The following is a 26608-nucleotide window of genomic DNA, read 5'->3' as shown; positions in this document are numbered from 1 at the left end:
AAGTTCTGTTATGAATGCCCGTGCGCCCGTATTAGTGATTTTAAAGCGAGGTTGAAGAGAGAGAAAAGCTCCAATGCCTCAACACCCTATCACCCACCCGTCCACCTATCATTCACCCACCCATTTATCTATCCATTTACACACCCACCAATCCATCATCCATTCACCCTTCAATCTATGCATCATCCATCTATTCACACACCCACCCACCCATCCATCATCTATCCATCCATCATCTATCCATTCCATCCATCCACACATCCACCCACCCATCCATCATCTATCCATCCATCCACCCATTCATCATCTATGCATCCACACATCCATCATCTATCCATCCATTCACCCATCCATCATCTATCCATCCACCCATCCATCAACTATCCATCCACCCATCCATCATCTATCCATCCACCCATCCATCAACTATCCATCCATCCACCCACCCATCATCTATCCATCCACCCATCCATCAACTATCCATCCATGTGACCATCCATCATCTATCCATCCACCCATCCATCAACTATCCATCATCCATCCATCCGACCATCCATCATCTATCCATCCACCCATCCATCAACTATCCATCATCTATCCATCCATCCATCCATAATCTATCCATCCACCCATCCATCATCTATCCATCCACCCATCCATCATCTATCCATTCCGTCCACCCACACATCCATCATCTATCCATCCATCCACCCATCCATCATCTATCCATCCACCCATCCATCAACTATCCATCCACCCATCCATCATCTATCCATCCATCATCTATCCATTCCGTCCACCCACACATCCACCCACCCATCCATCATCTTTCCATCCGTCCACCCATCCATCATCTATCCATCCACCCATCCATCATCTATCCATCTATCCACCCACCCATCCATCATCTATCCATCCACCCATCCATCATCTATCCATCTATCCACCCACCCATCCATCATCTATCCATCCACCCATCCATCATCTATCCATCCATCCGACCATCCATCATCTATCCATCCACCCATCTATCAACTATCCATCATCCATCCATCCATCCATAATCTATCCATCGACCCATCCATCATCTATCCACCCACCCATCCATCATCTATCCACCCAACCACCCACCCATCATCTATCCATCCACCCATCCATCATCTATCCATCCATCCACCCATCCATCATCTATCCATCCACCATTCCATTCCCCCATCCATCATCTATCCACGCACGTATTCACCCTTTAACATCGACAGAGAAAAAAAGCCAAGATATGAATACAATACATATTATCATTCGGCGTGTACGGTTTGGCTTTCATTTATAATGTTAAAATCTGCCAATTAATCAGTTGTTGGCCCATTTCCCAACTTGACAGAATCCACTTTCGGTCGACCTCTATAACTGCATTGATACATTTAGTTTAGCCCAATTTTTTTTCTTTATAATGTTAAAATCTGCCAATTAATCAGTTGTTGGCCCATTTCCCCACTTGACAGAATCCACTTTCGGTCGACCTCTATAACTGCATTGATACGTTTAGTTTAGCCGAATTATTTTTCTTCAAAACTTCCATTTAGCAAATGCTTGAATCTGAAGCATGACTCCTGTGTAGACAGTATAAGTTTAGGTTTGGTGACACTGAACTGCGGGAACACAACTAGTTCACATTTAACAACAAATGATCCGGTTAAAGGGAAAGTACATGCCATTGTGCTTCTGTCATTATTAACACATGAGAACATGGAGGTTAATGAAGCATGAATACTACTGAAACAACCGAGGTTCAACCACACGAGTGAATGAGCTCTGACAGCACACAAACCAAACACATGAGAAACAAAACCACTCGTCTTTTAACGGGTTACACAGTTCATGAGAGCAATGACTCATGGGAACATGTACTACTCAAACAGATGCATTACTAGTCACTGGGTAAAACTGACAATATTGTAAAGGTCTGTTGATTTTATTAATTTTATGGATGACGGGAAGAATGTCGTAGATGGTCCACAGTGGGAATCATGTCAGCAGGAATGAGTTCGGCACAACGACGCACGTCACATCAGGACAGGAAACAGTGGTCAGACGGCTCGACTTCACTTCCTGTGGAGATGTGAGAGAGACTCCTGAAATCTGATCTGATCCTCATCTGTGAAGCGCTCCAATATGAGTCTTATTTAGCAAACAAAGCTTTGTTTTGAAATGTAACTGTATAACCCGAGTTCACACTGGTGACGTGTGTGTTTGTTCAATAAGCCCTTCGTGCAGAAAACCGTCGCAAAAAATGTTTCACATAAAAGTGAAGTGATGTGCAGGTTATCACATCCCGTAAAAAGGTCTTTTACATTTTTTGGCTCTGATTTGAAAAATACAGATAGACGAGTGACATTTTTCACTCAATTGTACTGTATAAGTCAACAGAAAAAGAACATCCCAAATCTAAATCTTGTCCTAAATGACAAACATAATTAAAAGACAAACATAAATAGAATATGTTTGGCATGAAGTTTGAATTGCTAATAGACACCTCAAGAATAAAAATGAAGAACTGACAGACTGCCGATGGCTTATGAACGCATCTGAAATCATTAGTTAATCAACTCTATAGTCTACAGACTTCAAACAGGCTATCCCACCAAGAACATCTACAGGGGACAGGGACCCAGTCCGACGCATGAAACCTGATGGTGATGATGATGATGATGGGTGCATGTCGTGAGACAATCAAAAACTCCCTAGTCAGTTGTGCGATGTGAAGACATTTATCATCACTGAATGGAGAACATGAACATCGGTCCACCTGAAACACACGACTCAACATGAAAACACTGAGTATGATGGAGTGACGGATCGCAGACATCAGCTCTCAGACGCTCGTTTCTACTTCATTTCCAGTGATATGTGTGTTGATGACTGCGAAAAAGGTGTGTGTTTTCATTGTGTTGGTCGGTGAAGTAAAGATCCAATATACACTACTAATCAAAAGTTTGGAATAATTAAGATTGTTTAATTCTTTTGAAAGAAGTCTCCTCTACTCACCAGTGCTGCATTTGATCAAAAATACAGTAAAAACAGTAAAATATTATTACAATGTAAATCAGATGTTTCCTATGTGAATATATAGTAAAGTGTAATTTATTCCTGTGATCAAAGCTGAATTTTCAGGATCATTACTCCAGTCTTCAGTGTCACATGATCCTTCAGAAATCACTCTAATATGATGATTTGATGATCAAGAAACATTTATGATTATTATCAATGTTGAAAAGAGTTCATAAAACAGATTTTTTAAATTTTACAACCATTCAAAGCTTGGGGTGAGAATAATTAAATTAAAGAAATTAAATAATCTAACACTTTTATTCATTAAGGACACATTAAACAGATCAAAAGTGATTTTTATAACATTTATAATGTTACAAAAAATTCTATTTCAAATAAACGCTGTTATTTTAGAACTTTATATTCATCAAAGAATCCTTAAAAATTAAATGTATCTGAGTTTCCACAAATATATGAAGCAGCGCAACCGTTTTCAACATTGATAATAATCATAAATGTTTTTGAGCAGCAAATCATCATATTAGAATAAATGGTGAGCAGAAGAGATCTTTTAAAAAACCCAAACTTCTGAGTGCCAGTGTACATACATGAGGTGTGTTTGTCAGCACTGAACATGGTAAATCGAGTCCGAGCTCATTGTGATGTGTGTGTGTGTGTGTGTGTGTGTGTTGATAACAGAGCAGGACAGCAGCAGTGTGTGACTCTCAGCATCAGTAGAAGGAGTACTGGTTCTCCACAGCTCTAGTTCTCCGCGAGCCGTCGGTGTCGTGATAGTCTTCAGTGGCCCCGGTGGGATCCAGCAGTCTCTCTGCGCTGTTGCTCCGGCTGTGAAGACCTCCTCCTCCTCCTCCGCCTCCTCCTCCTCCTCCTCCTCCTCCTCCTCCTCCTCCTCCTGAGGTCGGCTGGGCCATCGGAGACGAGGACGAGCTGGAGGACAGTGCCGGGTCTGAGGGAGCGCCGGCACCGGCACCGGACAGCTGATGCGGAGACTGGCCCGGTTCAGCCCGACACACAGCAGCATCACACCGCGGGACAGCAGCTGGGACATGAGGTGACGCCACATCTGTGCACACACACACACACACAAATAATACCTGCACAACTTTAGGAAAGTGTGTTATTGGTGCATTTCAAATTGTTGACAGTGTATTTATTGCATGCATTTAAAAAATGTTTTATGTGAGATGTGTTTGTTGGAGAAAAATTAAACTCCAGTGTTGAGGGTGGTTTCGTCTGGTCTGGTGTCTGTGATCATTTTGTCACTACATGTGATAGTGATCTACATGTGATAGAGGTGTTAACACCACTACATGTGATAGAGGTGTTAAGACAAGTAACGTCGGGCACATAATAGTGGAAAATAGAAATTTTCACATCAAGCTATAAGGCCCATTCACACCACGGACAATAACTATAATGATAAAGATAAAGTTTTATGTAGTTTTAGAAAATCATCCTGAATATAAAAGGATAGAGTCCACAGCACAACTATCAACGGCAGAGAGGAACAATAGCGTTGGAATCACTTTCAGAACAATTTATTTCCAGCTGATGAATGATAAAGACACTGACAGCCAATCAGAATCCTTCAGCTGTAACAAGCGGGAGCTTTTAAAGCGATGGACGATAAAACTGCAGCGCTTATAATAAACAGAATTATATTGCGCACTGGTGTGGATGCTGATAAAGAGGGACAGGCATCTGGACCCAGTAGTCCTCTATCTGGACCCTCTTGCTGAGGCACTGCGGAGACATGGATCATGGGGTTTCCAGCTGGAGCTTGCTGATGAGTTTGAGAGAGGTGTTTCTCTCTCACGCCCGTCAGAAGCTCATGAGGGTGAGCTGCTGGACGAGGATGTGTTATCTCTTACATCCTCTGATCCAGCAGCAAGTGCTCTGCTGGGACCCAGCCCAAGAAAGCAGGAGATTGCTGATGAGGGTGAAGAAGAGGTACAACCTGAACCCTCACAACGTCCCTGCCCCGCGTATGATGAGCTGTTGGGTGTTATGGAGCGCGCTTCAGTGAGGCTTCAGCTGCCGTGGGAGGGCGTGAAGGAAGGAGCCGTTCGCGGCAGGCTGGATGAGCGGCATGAAACAACCCATATTCTGCACGCATCCATCGTCAGCAGCGAGCAAACTACGCCGATGTCGAGGGGATGCGTGAACATGGGTATGTGTCGATGCCCCCAATTGACGAGACGTTCGCAAACTATCTTGCTGCTGGAGAGGCATCGGCACTGAAAGCTCCTGCCCTGCCTTCCAAGCATCTCAAGATGACATATCACTTGAATGGCAGGGCATACGCGGCAGCAGGTCAGGCTGGGCCTGCCTTACACACTATGTCAGTGTTTTAGGCATACCAAGCCAACCTGCTGAAGGATTTGGATCAGGGGCAGGGTCTCTCCCCTGACACAGTGGACAAGCTGCGCCGCACCACAGATCTGGCTCTTCGGGCCACCAGACAAACGCTGCCTCGATTGGAAGGTCGATGGCAGCAATGGTGGCCATGGAGAGACATCTGTGGCTAAACCTGAGACAGCCAGGGGGTCCTGGCCCGTCCCGGTTCGAGGATCGGGACAAGGTCAGAGGTTCAGCAACGCCACCCGCCTTCCTCCTACAAGGAGTAGGTCGCAGAAAAGGCTCGACTCAAAGAAAAAGAGGGATCTCAGGGAGGTAATCCAGCACCGGCGCTCCCAGCGTCAGCTCCCCTTCCTCTGAGGGTGAATAACATCCAGCCTTTCCTCTCTTCTTCCTTTACCCCCTATTTTCTTTACCCCAGGCGCTTCTTACATCAGGCCCGAGGCCTGGACCAATGATGATAGTTTACCATTAAACGGAATGGTTCTGAAGGTCCGGAGTCGGGTTTGGTAGAGACTTCAAGACTTATAGCTTGGGCAGTGACCGTAGAGAATAATGTCACTGGCAGCCTGTATGTGACCCGAAGGGAGAGTGTGTTCTTGGCAGTTCAGGTTGAAACTGCCATTTCTGACGTTTTTGTCACGACCCATAATTGGCAGCATGGTGGGATTGTACTTTGTTCCGCAATAGCGTCATCAAAAACAAAATCAAGACTTCATAAAAGGTCATAGTAGGACCCCTTTAAAACAGGAAGGATTCTAATTGGCTGTCAATGTTTGTATTGTTCATCAGCTGAAAATAAATCTTTTCGAAAGTCATTCCAATGATATTGTTTCTATGTGCTATTATCGTTACAGTTGTGGTGTGGTACTCTTTTATATTCAGAATGATTTTTAGAACTATATGTTTCTCGTTAGAGTTATCGTCCTTGGTGTGACCGGGCCTTAAGTGGATGGTTTTTTACAAGAATAAGATGCAATGTGCTTTAAAGTCAAGTCACCACCATTTATATAGCGCTTTTAACAATATAGATTGTTTCCAAGCAGCTTTACGGTGATAATAGGAAATTAAAGTAACAGAAATTGTTTTAGCTTTACAGCAGCTCTAGAATAAAGTTATTGTCCAGCTAAAGTTAGTTTTGATTGATTCACTTCCGTTGCAAAGATCATTAGTTATTGACTCAGGGGCCGCTAACACGACACTGTTCTCACAGAAAACCCTTAACGCGCTCCGGCCGCTCATACGCACAACAGCGGTGCCTGGGGCTCGAGAACGCAAACTTTGAAATAGGTTTCAAGGTGCAGGCATAAACTTCAAAAAACCGAATCTGTGAAAACGCTGACGACGTGCACATGCGTATAACGCGTTTAGTCTATAGGTATGCGCCTTTGAATATATATGTGCGCAGGCGTGTAGTCTTTCTTTACAAATTGAGCTCACCCAAATTACTTGTCTGGCCTTAAAAATTCATGATACAGAATTTATTTATTTTTGTAGAATTTTTAAGTCTGACTATGAGAGACTCATCATAGTCACCTTGAGTAATAGTGCTGGTGATCACCGAACAGAGCCGTGACGGACAGACAGTAATCTACTCCCGCGTTCAGGTGTTTGCGCCCCGTCACGTGTCAGTGTGTTGTGTGTGTTGTGCGGGTCACACACCTGTGGGCGAGCGCCGGACCTGCACGTGTCAGTGTGTTGTGTGTGTTGGGCGGGTCACACACCTGTTGGCGAGTGCTGGACCTGCACGTGTCAGTGTGTTGTGTGTGTTGGGCGGGTCACACACCTGTTGGCGAGCGCTGGACCTGCATGTGTCAGTGTGTTGTGTGTGTTGTGCGGGTCACACACCTGTGGGCGAGCGCCGGACCTGCACGTGTCAGTGTGTTGTGTGTGTTGGGCGGGTCACACACCTGTTGGCGAGCGCCGGACCTGCACGTGTCAGTGTGTTGTGTGTGTTGGGCGGGTCACACACCTGTGGGCGAGCGCTGGACCTGCACGTGTCAGTGTGTTGTGTGTGTTGTGCGGGTCACACACCTGTGGGCGAGCGCCGGACCTGCACGTGTCAGTGTGTTGTGTGTGTTGTGCGGGTCACACACCTGTGGGCGAGCGCTGGACCTGCATGTGTCAGTGTGTTGTGTGTGTTGGGCGGGTCACACACCTGTTGGCGAGCGCCGGACCTGCACGTGTCAGTGTGTTGTGTGTGTTGGGCGGGTCACACACCTGTGGGCGAGCGCTGGACCTGCACGTGTCAGTGTGTTGTGTGTGTTGTGCGGGTCACACACCTGTGGGCGAGCGCCGGACCTGCACGTGTCAGTGTGTTGTGTGTGTTGTGCGGGTCACACACCTGTGGGCGAGCGCCGGACCTGCACGTGTCAGTGTGTTGTGTGTGTTGTGCGGGTCACACACCTGTTGGCGAGCGCTGGACCTGCACGTGTCAGTGTGTTGTGTATGTTGTGCGGGTCACACACCTGTGGGCGAGGGCTGGACCTGCATGTGTCAGTGTGTTGTGTGTGTTGGGCGGGTCACACACCTGTTGGCGAGCGCCGGACCTGCACGTGTCAGTGTGTTGTGTGTGTTGGGCGGGTCACACACCTGTGGGCGAGCGCTGGACCTGCACGTGTCAGTGTGTTGTGTGTGTTGTGCGGGTCACACACCTGTGGGCGAGGGCTGGACCTGCATGTGTCAGTGTGTTGTGTGTGTTGGGCGGGTCACACACCTGTTGGCGAGCGCCGGACCTGCACGTGTCAGTGTGTTGTGTGTGTTGTGCGGGTCACACACCTGTGGGCGAGCGCTGGACCTGCACGTGTCAGTGTGTTGTGTGTGTTGTGCGGGTCACACACCTGTTGGCGAGCGCTGGACCTGCACGTGTCAGTGTGTTGTGTGTGTTGTGCGGGTCACACACCTGTGGGCGAGCGCTGGACCTGCACGTGTCAGTGTGTTGTGTGTGTTGTGCGGGTCACACACCTGTGGGCGAGCGCTGGACCTGCACGTGTCAGTGTGTTGTGTGTGTTGTGCGGGTCACACACCTGTGGGCGAGCGCTGGACCTGCACGTGTCAGTGTGTTGTGTGTGTTGTGCGGGTCACACACCTGTGGGCGAGCGCTGGACCTGCATGTGTCAGTGTGTTGTGTGTGTTGTGCGGGTCACACACCTGTTGGCGAGCGCTGGACCTGCACGTGTCAGTGTGTTGTGTATGTTGTGCGGGTCACACACCTGTGGGCGAGGGCTGGACCTGCATGTGTCAGTGTGTTGTGTGTGTTGGGCGGGTCACACACCTGTTGGCGAGTGCTGGACCTGCACGTGTCAGTGTGTTGTGTGTGTTGTGCGGGTCACACACCTGTGGGCGAGCGCTGGACCTGCACGTGTCAGTGTGTTGTGTGTGTTGTGCGGGTCACACACCTGTGGGCGAGCGCTGGACCTGCACGTGTCAGTGTGTTGTGTGTGTTGTGCGGGTCACACACCTGTGGGCGAGCGCTGGACCTGCACGTGTCAGTGTGTTGTGTGTGTTGTGCGGGTCACACACCTGTTGGCGAGCGCTGGACCTGCACGTGTCAGTGTGTTGTGTATGTTGTGCGGGTCACACACCTGTTGGCGAGCGCCGGACCTGCACGTGTCAGTGTGTTGTGTGTGTTGGGCGGGTCACACACCTGTGGGCGAGCGCTGGACCTGCACGTGTCAGTGTGTTGTGTGTGTTGTGCGGGTCACACACCTGTGGGCGAGGGCTGGACCTGCATGTGTCAGTGTGTTGTGTGTGTTGGGCGGGTCACACACCTGTTGGCGAGCGCCGGACCTGCACGTGTCAGTGTGTTGTGTGTGTTGTGCGGGTCACACACCTGTGGGCGAGCGCTGGACCTGCACGTGTCAGTGTGTTGTGTGTGTTGTGCGGGTCACACACCTGTTGGCGAGCGCTGGACCTGCACGTGTCAGTGTGTTGTGTGTGTTGTGCGGGTCACACACCTGTTGGCGAGCACTGGACCTGCACGTGTCAGTGTGTTGTGTGTGTTGTGCGGGTCACACACCTGTGGGCGAGCGCTGGACCTGCACGTGTCAGTGTGTTGTGTGTGTTGTGCGGGTCACACACCTGTGGGCGAGCGCTGGACCTGCACGTGTCAGTGTGTTGTGTGTGTTGTGCGGGTCACACACCTGTTGGCGAGCGCTGGACCTGCACGTGTCAGTGTGTTGTGTGTGTTGTGCGGGTCACACACCTGTGGGCGAGCGCCGGACCTGCACGTGTCAGTGTGTTGTGTGTGTTGTGCGGGTCACACACCTGTGGGCGAGCGCTGGACCTGCACGTGTCAGTGTGTTGTGTGTGTTGTGCGGGTCACACACCTGTTGGCGAGCGCCGGACCTGCACGTGTCAGTGTGTTGTGTGTGTTGTGCGGGTCACACACCTGTGGGCGAGCGCTGGACCTGCACGTGTCAGTGTGTTGTGTGTGTTGTGCGGGTCACACACCTGTGGGCGAGCGCTGGACCTGCACGTACGAGCGCAGTGTGATGTCGGTGGAGCCGCCCGACTCCAGAGGGATGGGGTGCGCGTGGAAGTGCCGAAGCATGTCGGACACCGTCTGGAACCACAGGTGATGCACGTGACACTGACCGCTGTCGTTCACAGACAACCGCAAGTGCTGCCAAACACACACACACACACACACACACACATCAACTCAACAACAGGCTTCACAATCCTAAACATCACCACCACAACACCTCCCAGGCTTCCCAGACAGCAACATCTGGTAGGGCTGTAGCGATACACTAATCTCATGATACAATACAATACACGATAATCTCACGATATATATCACGATATTCAGCTCATATTACGATATATATCACGATATTCAGCTCATATTACGATATATATCACGATATTCAGCCAACAATACGATTCGATATAATTCGATACACTTACATCATTTTCTGAAAGATTTAAAGGGGACAGAGTGATTTTAGTGACATCGTGAGTGTTCAATTTACTTGGATTGAATTATTTGAACTGAAAACTAAAAACTTGATTTACACAATTTATGTCTCTGACTGGACAAGTTTAAGTTATTCATTTAAGAGCTGCGAGTGATTTTCTCTGCCTTTTGTTGTTTGATTCGCATTAATGGCTCAATCGCCACAGGTTTATTAGACGCTGCCCCTTTAAGACCGAGTGCACATCTAATAGGTGACTGATGCACCATCATTTTCTCCCAACTATTTACATCCATTTAAGACATAAACTGTTTAAGTGAATAAACTGTGTTTCAGTGAATCTCATAGCTGGTCATTTTTATATTATTATGTATATTTGATAGTTTAGATGCCCACATGAATCCCAAAGTTAAGTAGCCTATACTTTTCTTGTCTCGTTGCAGTCCATTTCGGAGCGCGCGTCTCCTTGTGAACAACTCTTGCGCAGATGTTTGTGCTTTTAATAGCTCTTTTAATGATTAACGCGTCCGCAATTTAGCAACAGTAGAGACTGCATTTTACAACAATCACCGATCGTGCTGATTCTGACGGTGCGTTTGGGTTTTAGGAAGAAATGACAGCGCATCGCTGTGAAGGGAAGGAAGTTGCGCTAGACATAATGCAGTTAGTTTGGTTTCATCTCAAATATCTTCTTTTTATAATCTCTGAAAGCCGAAATCTGAAATAAAATTAGAATATTATGCCAGGTCTAAAGTGTAACCACGTTTGACACCACGTTTGACGTCAGTCATTAAGCAGGGCTGTGGTGTTGTGCGCGCTGTGGCTCCGCGTGAGAGATCGCTCTCTCTCTTCAGGACTGCGAATAGCAAAGTTGCATCACAGACAAATGGTTTAATATTATTATATATAGAACTGGTTGGCGAGATAAACATGTTCAAGATTACGTCTTTAAATCAATAACAAATAGTAGCCTACGTGTATTTTCTATTTCCTCCAGTACCGACAGCAGAACCGAAACGTCCAAGCTTTAAAGCGAATGGGGGTAAACACGGGGTATTTGAATGGAACTTGTGTATCGATACTCGCGGCTTAAAAATCAATACTTTCTTGGGAAAAAAAATATCGATTTATATCGCAGAATCGATAAAATTGCTCAGCCTTAACATCTGGTACATGTGGATTCAACATGGATGTGGGCCGGATCTGGCCCAAGACTACGTATATTGCTGTCTGGCTTCACAATCCTCAATTATCATCACCACATCACCAATAAATAACTCCAATTAATTAATGAAATCAATCATTGATAACAAATTATGCTAGTGCTATAAGTATATCTAACCTTAACCCGGATACATACAGCACATAAAGCAATATATACCAGTCAAAAGTTTTGAATCGGTACTATTTAAAGAAGTCTCTTCTGCTCACCAAGGCTGCATTTATTTGATTATAAATACTAAATACTAAATAAATAAATAAAAAACAGTAATATTGCCATCTATACATCATGACAATTTTAAAATGACTTTTCTATTTTAATATATAGTAAAGTGTAATTTATTCCTGTGATCAAAGCTGAATTTTCAGCATCATTACATCCCCAAACTTTTGAACGGTAGATGTATGTTACGAAAGCTTCTATTTCAGATAAATGCTGTTCTTTTGAGAAGAATCCTGAAATAAAAATTTAAATAACTGTTTTCAACATTGATATCATAAATGTTTCTTGAGCATCAAATGGTTTCCACAAAAATATTAAGCAGAAAAAACTGTTTTTAACATTAATAATAAGAACCATAATTAATAACCGAGTAATAATAATTGAGGATCATTATAGTGATTTCTGAAGGATCATGTGACACTGAAGACTGGAGTAATGATGCTGAAAATTCAGCTTTGATCACAGGAATAAATTACACTTTACTATATATTCACATAGAAAACAGCTGTTTTACTTTGAAATAATATTTCACAATATTACTGTTTTTTTGTATTTTTAATCAAATAAATGCAGCCTTGGTGAGCAGAAGAGACTTCTTTTAAAAACAGTAAAATGATTACCAATCCAAAACTTTTGACTGGTAGTGTGTACTGTATAGCAAAACTCAACTGTTTGATTGTTTACATTGTCGCAAAATTTTAACTACATTAACGGCCAGCAATATATTGTATATATATATATATATATATATATATATATATATATATATATATATATATATATATTATATTGTATATATACACAATATAACAGTTGTATATAGTACATCCATCTTTACTCACATTAAGCGCTATATACTGTATCGCAAATCACGGCTGCTTGATTTGTTTATATTGTCGTAAAATGTAACTATATTATCATCTAGCTCTAATCAGCTAAATATGACTATAAAGCATGAAGTTATTAAAACATTAACATTATGATTTTATGTAAAGCTGCTTTAAAACAATGTGTATTGTGCTATACAAATAGATCTGAAAGTTTGTTTATCTGCTTACAGGACAAAGAAACTTTAGTTGGTTTAAAGCGTTAGTTCACACATAAGTGGTGTGTGTGACTGTCCGTCCTCATTCACGGTCACTGTATGGTTTGAACTGACATGAGTTTGAGTAAATGATGACACCATTAATGGGTGGTCTAACCCTTTAAAGTTCATTCCCAGCTATCCTCAAACGATCTTTAAAGCGACAGAAACCAGCTCATTATGACTGTCCTTTCATTCAGACACGGAGGACAATACTCTGGCACTTCTCTCACACTCAGAACATACGGTAAAAGCTCAGAAACAGCAGAGCAGATTCATGCAGACACTGTCTAAAGAACACTATGTTGCAGTGAGGGGTCAGGGGTCGTGACCCCATGAAGGCTCACCTTGGCTTTGCCCTGGAAGTTGAAGGTGAGGACGTATTCTCCAGGACGCGTCTCACTCTGGCGGATCACGAACAGCCCGTGACTGTGTGCTCCACCGGCGAGGACGAGCTGGGCCGCCCGCACCCGCGACAGGGTCCCGTGGAACCATGGGTAACCCGCCAAACTGGCATCTCCATCAACGTCCCTCTGCGTTTCACCTGGACTTCCTAAATGACAGAAACAATGCGAGTGTGTGTTTACACTGTAATGCTGTCTCGTGTTTTCAGACCTAAGACAAAGTGGTTCTAGCTGGTTAAATCAGCCCCAAACCCGCCGGTCTTAAAGGTGCAGTAAGTGATTTCTGAGAAACAGTGTTGAAAGTGGATTGGACCGAGCACCACAACACACTTGTAGCCAATCAGCAGAAGGGGGTGTGTGTTAGAGCCCTGCACGGGCCTCAAATCTAGGCCCGAGCCCGGCCCTGGCCCGAAACGCTCAGGCCCTAGCCCGACCCGTGTCCGACAGCTCATCAGAATTATCAGCCCGAGTCCGACCCGAGCCCGTATTTTATTTTTTTTATGACACAGCGGTAGCCTGCCCTATTTGCAGCCATTAAAATAGGTCAGTTTTGTTAGTTATGTTTCTTTTTATTTCTTTATTAAGTTAAGACAAATGTTTGGAGCATTTTTTTTTTTAAATGACGACCAAGCAGCCGCGCCGACAGCGAGTAAAACATGATTAATTTAGCCTCTCAAATCAACGCTAATAGGCTACTTTACTTGGCTACAATAAAAACCATAGATATAAAACACTTCAAGCATATCACACAGACAGTTAGTTTAATAAATGTTTATTTATTAAACCACAGTGAGTAAAACACCTTTTTTAAATAGCCTACTGAGGCAAGCTCAGGCTGCTCGCAACATCGCAAACGAAATGAGCATAGCCTACAATCTAAACAAACTAAATTAAATTAATTAAAAACAAACTCGCAGGTTATCTTACCTCAAAAATTCACCACAGAACATGGCCATTCTTTTTTCCAATAGTTTAACAGTTAAACGAAAATAAAGTCCAATCAAACGAAAAACATCAGTAGTTTACAACAGTTAAACGAAAATAAAGTCCAATCAAACGAAAAACATCAGTAGTTTACAACAGTTAAACGAAAATAAAGTCCAATCAAACGAAAAGTTAGAACGGTCTCTTACAGAGCATCGTGGAGAAAAAGAATAGCATCCACAGTGGAAGGTTTTAACCCAGTCCTCCTCTCTTCTATCACTCTTCCCGCGGCGCTGAAGACACGTTTGCTGCTGCTGCTGCTGGCGGGGACACTAAACACAGACCGGGCCAGTCTGGACAGTTGTGGTAGCAGGGTCTCGTGCTGTTTCCACCAGAGCAGCACATCTCGTCCATCACCTTCCATGTTGTGATTGAGGCGCATGTATTGCTGTACTTCATCGCCGTCATCCTCGTCCTGCTCCAGAATGTTTTCCCACTCTTCCTCAAACTCGGCCAGCGCTCTCTTCTTTGCTGCATGGCCCGCAGCAACAGGTGTACGTGCAGACACAGAAATGCTCGCAGCTGCATGAATCATAATTATTTTATAATTATTAGTTGGCCAAGTAGCTATGATTAATACATTAATTTAGAGGCCTATAATACCTACCTACTATAATAAGTGACTTGGTTGCAGGTGAAAATAAAGTGAAATAATAAGAATAATAATAGGCCTGATAATAATTATAATAGTAATACACACACACTTAAAATAAAATCTCACCGGCTGCTTGATCCGCCGTCCCCTCCTCTCTAAAGCGGGCTATCTGACGTTTGGCCAGATGAAAGATGTCATCCCTCTCGGCGTTGGTAAACATCCTTAACTGACTGAACTTTGGCCATAAGAATATGGCCAGTTTGTGAAGTGGCTGGATGTGGACTTTCTTTATTATCCACTCAAGGTGTCGTTGGCGGATAATTGCTTGGGAAGGAGTGTCCGACACATCTGGCTGGCAATGGTGTTTCAGCTTGTGAAGCCAGGGCACGACGAGGTTCAGTGTTGGGTATTTATCCCCCTCCAACTCCCTCTGTGCGTCGTAGAATGGGCGCAAAAATTGAATCAGGAAAGACAGCACATCAGGGGACACATCGTGTAGTCTCTGGCTCTCACCACGGCTCTGAAGTATCTCCTGTAACTCTACGTAGACTGAATCAATTGACTCCAGGGTGAGAAATACGGTGCTAAATCTGGTTTCTGCCATCTGTTTGACAGTTTTTGACAACCGGCTTGTCAGACCTGACTGCTTTAAATATCGGACTAAAGCCTTGGTCGGCCTGAAGGGTCTCTGCTACTTCTGGGACTGTTTCTGAAAGCTCATCGGAGTTCAAGGCATGCCGGAGGACAGTGTTGTACAGGTGGTCTTGACAGTCCAGGCGCCGGAATGGGCGAAGAGCGGCAACATAATTAGCGCCTTGATCGGTTACCCAGACAACAGAATTCATCACCAAAGCATCGAATCCAAGGACTGAGAATTGTTGCTGCAACTCTTTTCGAATATTGTCTGCTGTTTTGGCCTCGTTTGGGAAGCTTGTTGTGGTGAGTACCCTGCTCTTCATGTCATATTGTGGTGTGACATAGTGACATGTGATTGACATGTAGCTTATTTTACGGTGATCATCCGTCCACATGTCAGTTGTCATGCCCACATTTATCAACGACATGACCCCCTTGATTTCTTCAACCACGTCCCCTCTCTTAGCAGTCGCCAGTTCTTTGCACTTTCGGGAGATTGTGGTGGGGTCAGGGAGTAAACTTGTTACTGACAGACGTCCATGGGCTGCGCCTACATTTATTAGCTCTTGCGCTAACTGGATGAAACCGTTCCCTGCTACCGTTTCAAATGACCGAATGTCCATACAACAGAAATTCACGCATTTATCTGTGATCAGTGATTTCACCCTAGAAGGAGTTGGTTTGGCAAGGATATCACTCACACTCATTTGTTTGCTGCTGCTGGTTGGTGCGCTACCGTTACATCCACCACGCTCAAAATGTCTTTGTAAATGAGATGATCCCGTCTTCTTACTATCGTAGCTTAGCACAGCCTTGCAAGTTGTACATTGTGCATAACCAGTTGGCTCATCATTTAAGGTTGTCACGATTTGAAAAACAGCCCAGAAGTTTGCCTTTCCTCTGGTGTTTTTTACCGTTTTAAGTTGGCCATCTGCGATTTTTCTCTTAATATTCTCCATTATTTGCTCATGAGGTGAATCGTGGGTCGCGCCGCTGACGGGAAACCTTTTGTGTGTGTGCGTACGTGCGTGCATGCGTGAGACTGTCATCTCAGTCATTTGTTTGTGTAATTAAAAGATTATGAAAGTTATGAAGTTATGAAATGGCTTTTTATGTTTGTTTTTCTATCGTCGACGTCAACTTCATATACATTTTTAAATTAATGTCTAAAAATATAAAAAGAAGGATAACCCAAAAAAGGCCCGAGGCCCGGCCCGCATGTGAACTATGACGTGAAAATTGGCCCGAAGCCCGGCCCTAGGGGCGTAAATAAGTCGGGGCCCGTCGGGCTCGAGCTGAAATGCAGGGCTTTAGTGTGTGTCACTCATGATGGGGCAGGAGAGAGAGTGGTGTGATTTTCACCAGAAACCCCACCCTGCAGCTAATTTCATTGGTTAAGGTTCCAGTGACAGCAGGTTTAGGGATACGTGTTTGGTGTGGCCAATCAGAACTGTGATTGACATGACTAATGAAATCTTAAGAATCGGCTGCAAGGCGGAGTTTCCACTGAACTGGTTTGGGAAAAAAATTGTGCGAGAGAGTAAGCCAATCAGCGGTAGGGGGCGTGTCCACTCATGATGTGGGAGGAGAGAGAGTAAGCTAATCAGCAGTAGGGGGCGTGTCCACTCACGATGGGGGAGGAGAGTGAGTCAATCAGCAGTAGAGGGTGTGTCCACTCACGATGGGGGAGGAGAGAGATTGAGCAAATCAGAAGTAGGGGGCGTGTCCACTCATAATGGGGGATGAGAGATAGTGAGGCAATTAGCAGTAGGGGGCGTGTCCACTCACGGTGGGGGTGGGAGAGAGATTGAGCCAATCAGCAGTAGGGGGCGTGTCCACTCATAATGGGTTATGAGAGAGAGTGAGGCAATTAGCAGTAGGGGGCGTGTCCACTCATAATGGCGGATGAGAGAGAGTGAGCCAATCAGCAGTAGGGGGCGTGTCCACTCATAATGGGGGATGAGAGAGAGTGAGGCAATTAGCAGTAGGGGGCGTGTCCACTCTCGATGGGGAGGAGAGAGATTGAGCCAATCAGCAGTAGGGGGCGTGTCCACTCATAATGGGGGATGAGAGAGAGTGAGGCAATTAGCAGTAGTGGGCGTGTCCACTCATGATGGGGGAGGAGAGAGATTGAGTTAATCAGCAGTAGGGGGCGTCCACTCATAATGGGGGATGAGAGAGAGTGAGTCAATCAGCAATAGGGGGCGTGTCCTCTCATGATGGGGAGGAGAGAGATTGAGCTAATCAGAAGTAGGGGGTGTGTCCACTCACGATGAGGGAGGAGAGAGATTGAGCCAATAAGCAGTAGGGGCGTGTCCACTCATGATGGGGGAGGAGAGAGAGTAAGCTAAGCAGCAGTAGGGGGCGTGTCCATTCACGTTGGGGGAGGAGAGTGAGCCAATCAGCAGTAGTGGGCGTGTCCACTCATGATGGGAGGAGAGAGAGTGAGCCAATCAGCAGTAGGGGCGTGTCCTCTCATGATGGGGGAGGAGAGAGATTGAGCTAATCAGAATTAGGGGGCGTGTCCTCTCATGATCGGGGATGAGAGAGAGTGAGGCAATTAGCAGTAGGGGGTGTGTCCACTCACGATGGGGGAGGAGAGAGATTGAGCTAATCAATAGTAGGGGGCGTGTCCTCTCACGATGGGGAAGGAGAGAGATTGATCTAATCAGCAGTAGGGGGCGTGTCCTCTCACGATGGGGAAGGAGAGAGATTGATCTAATCAGCAGTAGGGGGCGTGTCCTCTCACGATGGGGAAGGAGAGAGATTGAGCTAATCAGCAGTAGGGGGCGTGTCCACTCACGATGAGGGAGGAGAGAGATTGAGCCAATCAGCAGTAGGGGGCGTGTCCACTCATGATGGGGGAGGAGAGAAAGCTAATCAGCAGTAGGCGGCATGTCCATTCACGATGGGGGAGGAGAGTGAGCCAATCCGCAGTAGGGGGCGTGTCAAATCACGATGTGGGAGGAGAGAGAGCCAATCAGCAGTAGGGGGCATGTCCTCTCATGATGGGGGAGGAGAGAGAGTGAGCCAATCAGCAGTAGGGGGCGTGTCCACTCACGATGGGGGAGGAGAGAGAGAGTGAACCAATCAGCAGTAGGGGGCGTGTCAAATCACGATGTGGGAGGAGAGAGAGCCAATCAGCAGTAGGGGGCATGTCCTCTCATGATGGGGGAGGAGAGAGAGTGAGCCAATCAGCAGTAGGGGGCGTGTCCACTCACGATGGGGGAGGAGAGAGAGAGTGAACCAATCAGCAGTAGGGGGCGTGTACACTCATAATGTGGTGTTCAAAAATGTTGTTTTTTTTAAAACATATACTGCACCTTTAAACCAGGAACCACTAATTCAGATATTCAAAAAAGCTATATTTTCATGTGGTGATATTTGCATGAGGTTTCACATTTCTAATATTTCACCTCTCTACTCGCTTGCAGAATGTGTGAACTGCTCTCTAACTCGTAGGTCCTGTGTTTGCAGTAGAGGTGTGACGATAACCGCATCACCGCAATATCGCGTGAATGAGATGCCTACCGCGGTGTAAGGTCATCACCGCACTTTTTTTTTTTTCTGCTGAAAGTTTTCTGTACGTCTTCGTTACGTTGGGCGACGTTCCTCTCGTTACTTTATTTTAATGCAATACATGTTTATTCCAAGCGCGCTGTATCTTTTTTTATGGGCAGGAGCGATGCTCAATTCACAAATGAATCACTCTTTTGAGTCGATCCTGTTTAAAGACTTCAAACAAGTTGGCTGATCTGTCTAAGTCGGTTCGCGAATCAGTTTGAATGATCTGTTCAGTTTCCTGCACGCACTGAATCACTGAAGCGCTTTCAATTCACACTCGACTCTATCTGTTTTTTTGACATATGCATTAATTTATAGGCTACATTAAATAAGCTTGTCCACAGTTTATGAAATGAACCCCACCCGTGGTAATGTGTGTGTATATTGCGCAGTGGCGTGCGAACTCGACTTGAAAAATGCCTTTGCCTGCCTTAGACACTGTCAGTTAACCAGTTTAAACATGCTTGCAGAAATATACATTAGATTACATTTTGGAGAACAGACAGAAGAAGATCCGTCGATGTGCATTTGATGGTTGTTTGTGTTCAGATGTTCGGTAGCGGTCATGAGCGAGAGCACACGTGAAGAGTTAACTCTTTCTTCTCTGTGTCAATGGTTCCCTTTACATGCCTTTGAATGCAAAACTCTGCAGAGTCCCTTTATTTCGACATTGTCTAATAATCCAAATGTAGTTGTAGTTTTCGTTGTGGTTTGTTGTGGTTTTCCTGTCACGAAACCTGAAGACCAAAAAATAAAGCAGCAGGACTTGACGATTCACTTTAGAGGCCCAACAGCCGAACACTTGTTCAGACTATTGCCCTTTTATTTTGCACTTTTTAAAAAAGGTTGTTTATGTTTAGCCTAATTAATAGTTAATTATTTTACGTACAATTTAATATAAATGTTAATTTGCTGTTAATAATAAAGAAAACTGCTTTATATAATGATTAAAAGGTTGTTTAAGTTTACCATAATTCATAGTTCATTATTAATATTTACAATTTAATACAAATGTTAATTTGTTTATTTGTTAATAAAGAATACTGCTTTATAATTATTCATTTCCATTGTCATTTACAAGCTACATGCGTTCTTGATCGCGTCTGCAGTGTGTGACACGGCGCGGGTGAATTTTTTTTAACCGCCAAACCGGTAGATTTGTTGCTTCTTCACCGCGGTAAGAAAAAATCCCATACCGTCACAGCCCTAGTTTGCAGTTAATTTTGCCTCAGTAAACAGTGTGAAGTCAGTATTCCTTTTAAAAAATCTTTTGAGAAGCATCTAAAAAATCCTCTGGTTGGCTGGTTGGCACTGCTGCCTTGTCCAAATACCCACACTTGGGGGCTTGGCCACTTGAGAGTGTGTGCAAGATTGTCCTATGACTTAAAATTGCCAAAGTGCAATTTTAAATTTGTGTCTTCTGTTAGTTACATAGGGACTGATAAACAGAAATGTAGAAGTTTATTCTAAAATGCAAAGTATCGAAAATATAATAAATAAAAGCTCTGTAGTGTGTCCCATCAAGTAATCAAGATCTACAAACACTTGCAGTCTTTATGCTTACTTGAACACTTGGGCCGAAAATAGGAAATACATCTTGCAACTAGGAATGCTCCGATTGATCAGACGCCGATCATGATCGGCCGATATTGGCTAAAAATAGATAGATCCGCGAACCCCAAAAGCGCCGATCAAAAAAGCCGATCACGTGACGTAAATTACTGGCGCGACTTTTTCCCACCTGCATGCGTGGCGCACGGGCACACAACAGCAGAGTGGAGCTTGGCAGTGGCATCATGAGTTCTCCTTCACCGGAACGAATAGGGAGTCTCCCAACGGATTGAAGCGCGCGTCCGAGTGAAGACCGTGCACCGCGCGAGCCACAACAGAACGCGGGATCTGCGCCACTGATCGCTGCCGCAACGAGCACTTTGACCACTTGATAAAAAAAAAAAACATTTCAGCGCTAGATCGCCTCTTATTTAACAAATGAACAAAATGAATTCTCTGAGTTAACTGGAGATGTTTTTATTTATTTGTATTGGTACATTCGTGCCGCGAGATGTTTCAAAAGTGGTGGTGGTATTTTTTTATTTTTTATTTGACGTAGTTGGTTCCTCAACTACATCAGACACAGATTATTTTATTTAATGCCATGTCAGCATTCAAATTTATTTTAATGGCAAAAATTCTATTATAAAAATACAAATATCATATAAATACAATAAAACAAAACAAATATAAACAAGAAGTCATTTTATACAATATATATTTTTAAAAATCCAAAACCTTTTCAGGCATAATCTCATTAAATATGTCCTTTAATGAAGTAACTTCATAAAAGAGCATTCTGCTCAACTACATCAGACGTTCATATTAATAACAGAAAAAAACTTGCCATAGTTTTGTCCTTTTATCAGTAGCCAGTTTTGGTGTAACAAGTTGTACATTTTGTTGCCATTTAGTAAATGTAGTGGGTGTATTAAGAGGCTACAATTTCCAAATATGCCTAAGTGTAACTTGATCCCCTGCCATTAGGCTGATCTGATGCGTGTTGGTCTGTCTGACCCCTCTTTGTTTGGAATAATTTAATGTTACTCTGCCTTATTTGGGAAAGCTGGCCTTCAGTAGCCTTAAGACATGCTCATTTTCTAAATACAATTAAATAAACACATTTCTACAAATGGTGCAAACTCTGCTAGATTATAGATAAAAGATTCCCATTCCCCTGCCATTCTGTGATCGGCAATCGGTGATCGGCCCCAAAAATGCTGATCGGAGCATCTCTACTTGCAATTGTTTAAGTGGTCAAATGTAAAGACCGCAAGTGGGGTTTTTTGGAAAAGACGTGTGTGTGTACCTGATGCTGTGTCCTCTGGCGACTGCAGGAACCGCTCTAACGGCACATGTGAGGGATGCTGGGTAACGGGCGGCTCCTGGCAGTGCTGATCCGCAGCAATAGAGCACAACCGCTCAGACCCCCGATGAGAACCTGAACAACACATCCAGAATATCAACACAATCCTCCTGTCTTCAGCTTAAAGCTGCACTGTCATTTTTTTAGCAGTGGTGAGATAGTGAATTGCACCCAACAGAAGTTACGGCGGCCGACAGGAAGTGATGTCGTCGTCTGAGACAGCAGAGAGTAGCCAGTTAAGCAACGAGGTTTCTTTACAAAGATAAATAAAGAAATTAGGTTTACTTATTCAGTAAAACGATGTTATTGCGAATATTATTGTTACTTGTTCATCATTGTGTCAGTATTTTAATCGCTTCTTTCCACGAAGAACAACAGTGACGAAACACGTTTGTGCGTTCAGGGCCACTGTAGAAACATGTGGATGTACGGGGACCCGCGGTGTGTGTAGACAGAAACGGCTCATTCTAAGGTAATAAAAACATAACCTTTCATTATGTAAGGTCTTTATACACCCCTGAAAACATAGTTATGTAGATGATATTGCATATTACACAATGCACCTTTAAGAAAGAGAAACAGAACGGGTGTTACGGCGTCCAGTCTTCCTGAGTCCATTTCTCAACCACGAGCGCCCTCTCCTGAGTTCTAGTGTGTTGCATACTCTCTTATTAGTATGCATCATCTGCGCTGTGACTACCTTCACCTGTTCTGCATTAATCATTGCTCAGCCTTTATCTGCCTCTTTGACTCAGTGTTCTTTGCGAAGTATTGCCTCTCTATGTGTGCATGTCCGAGCCGTTTCTGTGTATCAAGATTACCCGTATTTCTGATCCTCGCTATACTAACCTACTCTGATTGCCTGCAGCCATCCTCTCGACCCTCTGCCTGATCCGGACACTGATTCAAGCCGCCTGCCAAGACCTTTATGCCTGTTCCAGTTTGCTGCATGCACGCCGCCTGCCTCCGACTTCAGCCTGATTTCACCCTGCTGCCTGCGCAACCTCATCAGTGGCTACCTGAGTTTATTTCTGACTGTGTCTTTGAGTTATCCTCCAAGAATTCCTGAGTTTATTTCTGTCTGCCTTTGAGTTATTAAAGTAGTTGCAAATGGATCTGCCTCAGCCTTCTGACTCGTTACAGAATACTTCGCCACACGAGGATCCAGCAACTATGACCGCATTAGCCGCAGCGTTCAACTCACAAGCCTCGCAACTGGCTTCCCATCACCATCAGCTTACACGTCTTACAGCTGTGACGGAGGAACTGGTAAAGGCTGTACAAGCTCTACGTACCTCTTCCTCGGGCGCTTCTTCTGATTCTGTCTCTCCGTCGCCGGCGCCGATGTCTCCACTACAGACCACCGCGAGCCCTCGACTCGCGTTACCGGAAAAGTTTGACGGTGATCCAGGTAAATGCAAGGGATTCATCCTTCAATGTTCTCTGTTTCTGAGCCAACAGCCTTCTCAACACCCCACGGACGCCAGCAAGATCCATTTCGTCTCCTCCCTGCTGACCGGCCGCGCACTGGATTGGATGACGGCCGTTTGGAGAACGGATGGCACTGCATTCCGCTCGTACGACGCGTTTCTTCAGGAATTCCGGGCCGTCTTCGAACATTCCAAAGAGGGGAAGGGAGCGGAGGATTTGCTACTGGAACTCACGCAAGGACGTAATTCTGCAGCTGAGTATGCACTAGAATTTCGCACTTTTGCCGCGCAAACTAACTGGACTGATGATTCCCTCAAAGTGATTTTCCGGCGTGGTCTGAGTCACGTGTTACAGGCAGAGCTGGCTTGCCGCGATGAAGGAAAGGATTTCAACCAGTATGCTCAACTCGCCATTCAGATTGATAACCTGATGCGCTCACGCCGCGCTGGCATGCGCCCCTCTACCTCCTCTCGCAGTTTTCCTGTGCCACGGTACCACTGTTCCATGCCTTCTGATTCAGGTGAACCCATGCAAATCAACTCGTTTCATATCTCAGATGAGGAAAGAGAACGTCGCCGATCACAGAGACTATGCTTGTACTGTGGAGGGGAAGGTCACGTTCGTCAAAACTGTCCACGTCGGTCTGCCAACAGAGAGAGTGCTGCGGTGAGTCTAACCCTTGACTGTTTAAATCCTAAGTCATGTGTTGTAGTGCCCATAGAATTAACTGTCAATGGTAAATCCGTTTCCACATCGGCATTGTTGGATTCTGGCGCTGCTGGGAACTTCATGTCACAAGAATTTGCTAACCTACATAGGATTACTCTAATTCCATGCATTTCTCCCCTTTCTGTCGAGGCTGTTGACGGTAGACCGCTGGGCACCGGTCACGTCACTCACCTGTCTCAAGAGTTGCGTATGCGCACCGGGGTGCTACATAGCGAATTGATTCAATTCTACATCCTTCAAGCTCCTCACACTCCCGTGATTTTGGGGTTGCCCTGGCTCCGTAAGCATGATCCACTGCTGCAATGGACCTCCGGCCAGATCATCAGCTGGGGAAAAAGCTGCTTCTCCAACTGCCTGTCCTCCATTCAGCCACTTCCAGTGAGGAGCATCCGAGAGACCCCCGGAGACACCGCGCTGAATCGCCTCCCCGCTGTGTACCACGACCTGGCGGAAGCCTTCAGTAAGTCTAAGGCCGCTAAGCTGCCGCCTCACCGGTCCTACGACTGCGCCATTGACTTCTTGCCTGACGCCACACCGCCTAAGGGGCGCATCTTCCCTCTGTCTCAACCCGAGACTGAAGCCATGCAGAGATACATTGAGGAGGAGCTCGCCAAGGGTTTCATTCGACCATCCACTTCTCCCGCCTCAGCCGGATTTTTCTTTGTTCAGAAGAAGGATGGAGGACTCCGACCATGTATTGATTACAGAGCGCTCAACGATTGCACCGTCAAATTTCGCTATCCTCTGCCTCTGGTTCCGGCTGCACTGGAGCTGCTCCGTAAAGCAAGATACTATACCAAGCTGGACCTGCGAAGTGCATACAACCTGGTTCGTATCCGCGATGGGGATGAGTGGAAGACGGCCTTTTCTACGTGTACCGGGCACTATGAATACTTGGTTATGCCGTTCGGGCTTTCCAACAGTCCAGCTGTATTCCAGTCTTTCATTAATGACGTGTTCCGAGACATGCTCCAACGCCACGTCATCGTCTATATTGACGACATTCTGGTCTACTCTGACTCCCTAGAAGCTCATGTCCAACACGTTCGTGCTGTGCTACAGAGGCTCATCCAGTATCAGCTCTATGCGAAAATGGAGAAGTGTGACTTCCACCAAACCTCTACCTCGTTCTTGGGCTACATCATCAGTCCGGAGGGTGTGGCTATGGATGATGGCAAAGTAAGGGCAGTGGTGGAGTGGTCCCAGCCCACTACTCTGAAGGAGCTGCAGCGCTTCCTAGGGTTCGCAAACTTTTATCGCCGCTTTATCAGAGGGTTCAGCACGGTGGCGGCACCCCTTACCGCGCTGGTTCGCAAGGGTACTTCTCGTCTGCCTTGGAGTGAAGAGGCTGCCCGGGCCTTTAACTGTCTCAAACAGGCTTTTACCTCAGCCCCCATCCTGCATCATCCTGATCCAGAGTCACCTTTTGTGGTTGAAGTGGACGCCTCGAGTACCGGCCTGGGTGCAGTGTTGTCTCAGCGTCAAGGATCGCCTCCCAAACTGTACCCCTGCGCCTATTATTCCAGGAAGCTCAGTCCTGCGGAGAGGAATTACGATGTGGGTGATCGTGAGTTGCTGGCCATGAAGGCAGCCTTTGAAGAGTGGAGGCACTGGCTGGAGGGCTCCACATACCCTTTCATCGTACTGACTGATCACAAGAACTTGGAGTACCTGCGCTCGGCTAAACGGCTGAATCCCCGTCAGGCCAGGTGGTCTCTGTTCTTTTCTCGCTTCCAGTTCACTGTCACCTATCGTCCGGGCTCGAGGAACGTCAAGGCGGATTCCTTGTCTCGTCAGTTTGATTCTGAGGTAACCATCCAGACTCCAGAAACCATACTCAATCCTGATCTGATCATCAGTCCCATACGGTGGGACATCGAGACCGAACTCGAACTGGCCAACGCTGACTCCGAGACTCCTCCAGAATGCCCCCCGGGGAGGCTCTATGTTCCCGAAGCTCTCTGAGAAGAAGTGCTTAAGCATGTTCATGCCCTGCCCAGTTCCGGACACCCGGGTATCACCTCCACCAGCCATCTCCTTCAGAATCGCTTCTGGTGGTCCACCTTGTCCCAGGATGCCAGTCGGTTCGTTCACCAATGCCTAACCTGTAATACCCAGAAAGCTTCCCATCTCATGCCTGCCGGTTTACTTCAACCACTGCCCATACCTCAACGACCCTGGTCTCATATTGCTGTCGATTTTATTACGGATCTGCCACCATCTGATGGACACACCACTATCCTCACTGTAATCGACCGCTTCTCCAAGGCCTGCCGCCTCATACCCCTCAGTAAGCTTCCTACAGCCCTGCAAACAGCTGAACACCTCTGTAATCTAGTATTCCGGTTTTATGGTCTGCCTGAAGACATTGTCTCGGACAGGGGTCCTCAATTCACTTCCCGAGTCTGGTCTGCCTTCTTCCAAATGCTCCAAGTTAACGTGAGTCTTACCTCCGGCTACCATCCTCAGGCCAA

The 26608-nt window shown here is 46.3% G+C and overlaps 1 protein-coding gene across 1 annotated transcript in view; it reads right to left on the bottom strand.

Annotated features, from left to right (window-relative positions):
- Positions 1-1572: 1572 nt before the first annotated feature.
- Positions 1573-26608, bottom strand: part of sh2b2 (SH2B adaptor protein 2) — a 36866-nt gene continuing 11830 nt past the window's right edge. Inside the window, exons 6-9 of the mRNA XM_077197308.1 lie at positions 21918-22049; positions 13222-13427; positions 9880-10051; positions 1573-4132 (exon numbers count right to left, since the gene is read on the bottom strand). Of these exons, the coding sequence (XP_077053423.1) occupies positions 3780-4132; positions 9880-10051; positions 13222-13427; positions 21918-22049 (863 nt within the window). The 3' untranslated portion in view covers positions 1573-3779. The remainder of the gene's footprint in view (positions 4133-9879; positions 10052-13221; positions 13428-21917; positions 22050-26608) is intronic.

Source organism: Siphateles boraxobius, unplaced genomic scaffold, assembly GCF_051911475.1.
Source record: "Siphateles boraxobius isolate OS27281-9 unplaced genomic scaffold, OSU_SipBor_1 39, whole genome shotgun sequence".
Classification (NCBI taxonomy): Eukaryota; Metazoa; Chordata; class Actinopteri; order Cypriniformes; family Leuciscidae; genus Siphateles; species Siphateles boraxobius.
The sequence above is the reverse complement of the archived record's forward strand: the minus strand, read 5'-3'. Positions and strand labels throughout refer to the sequence as shown.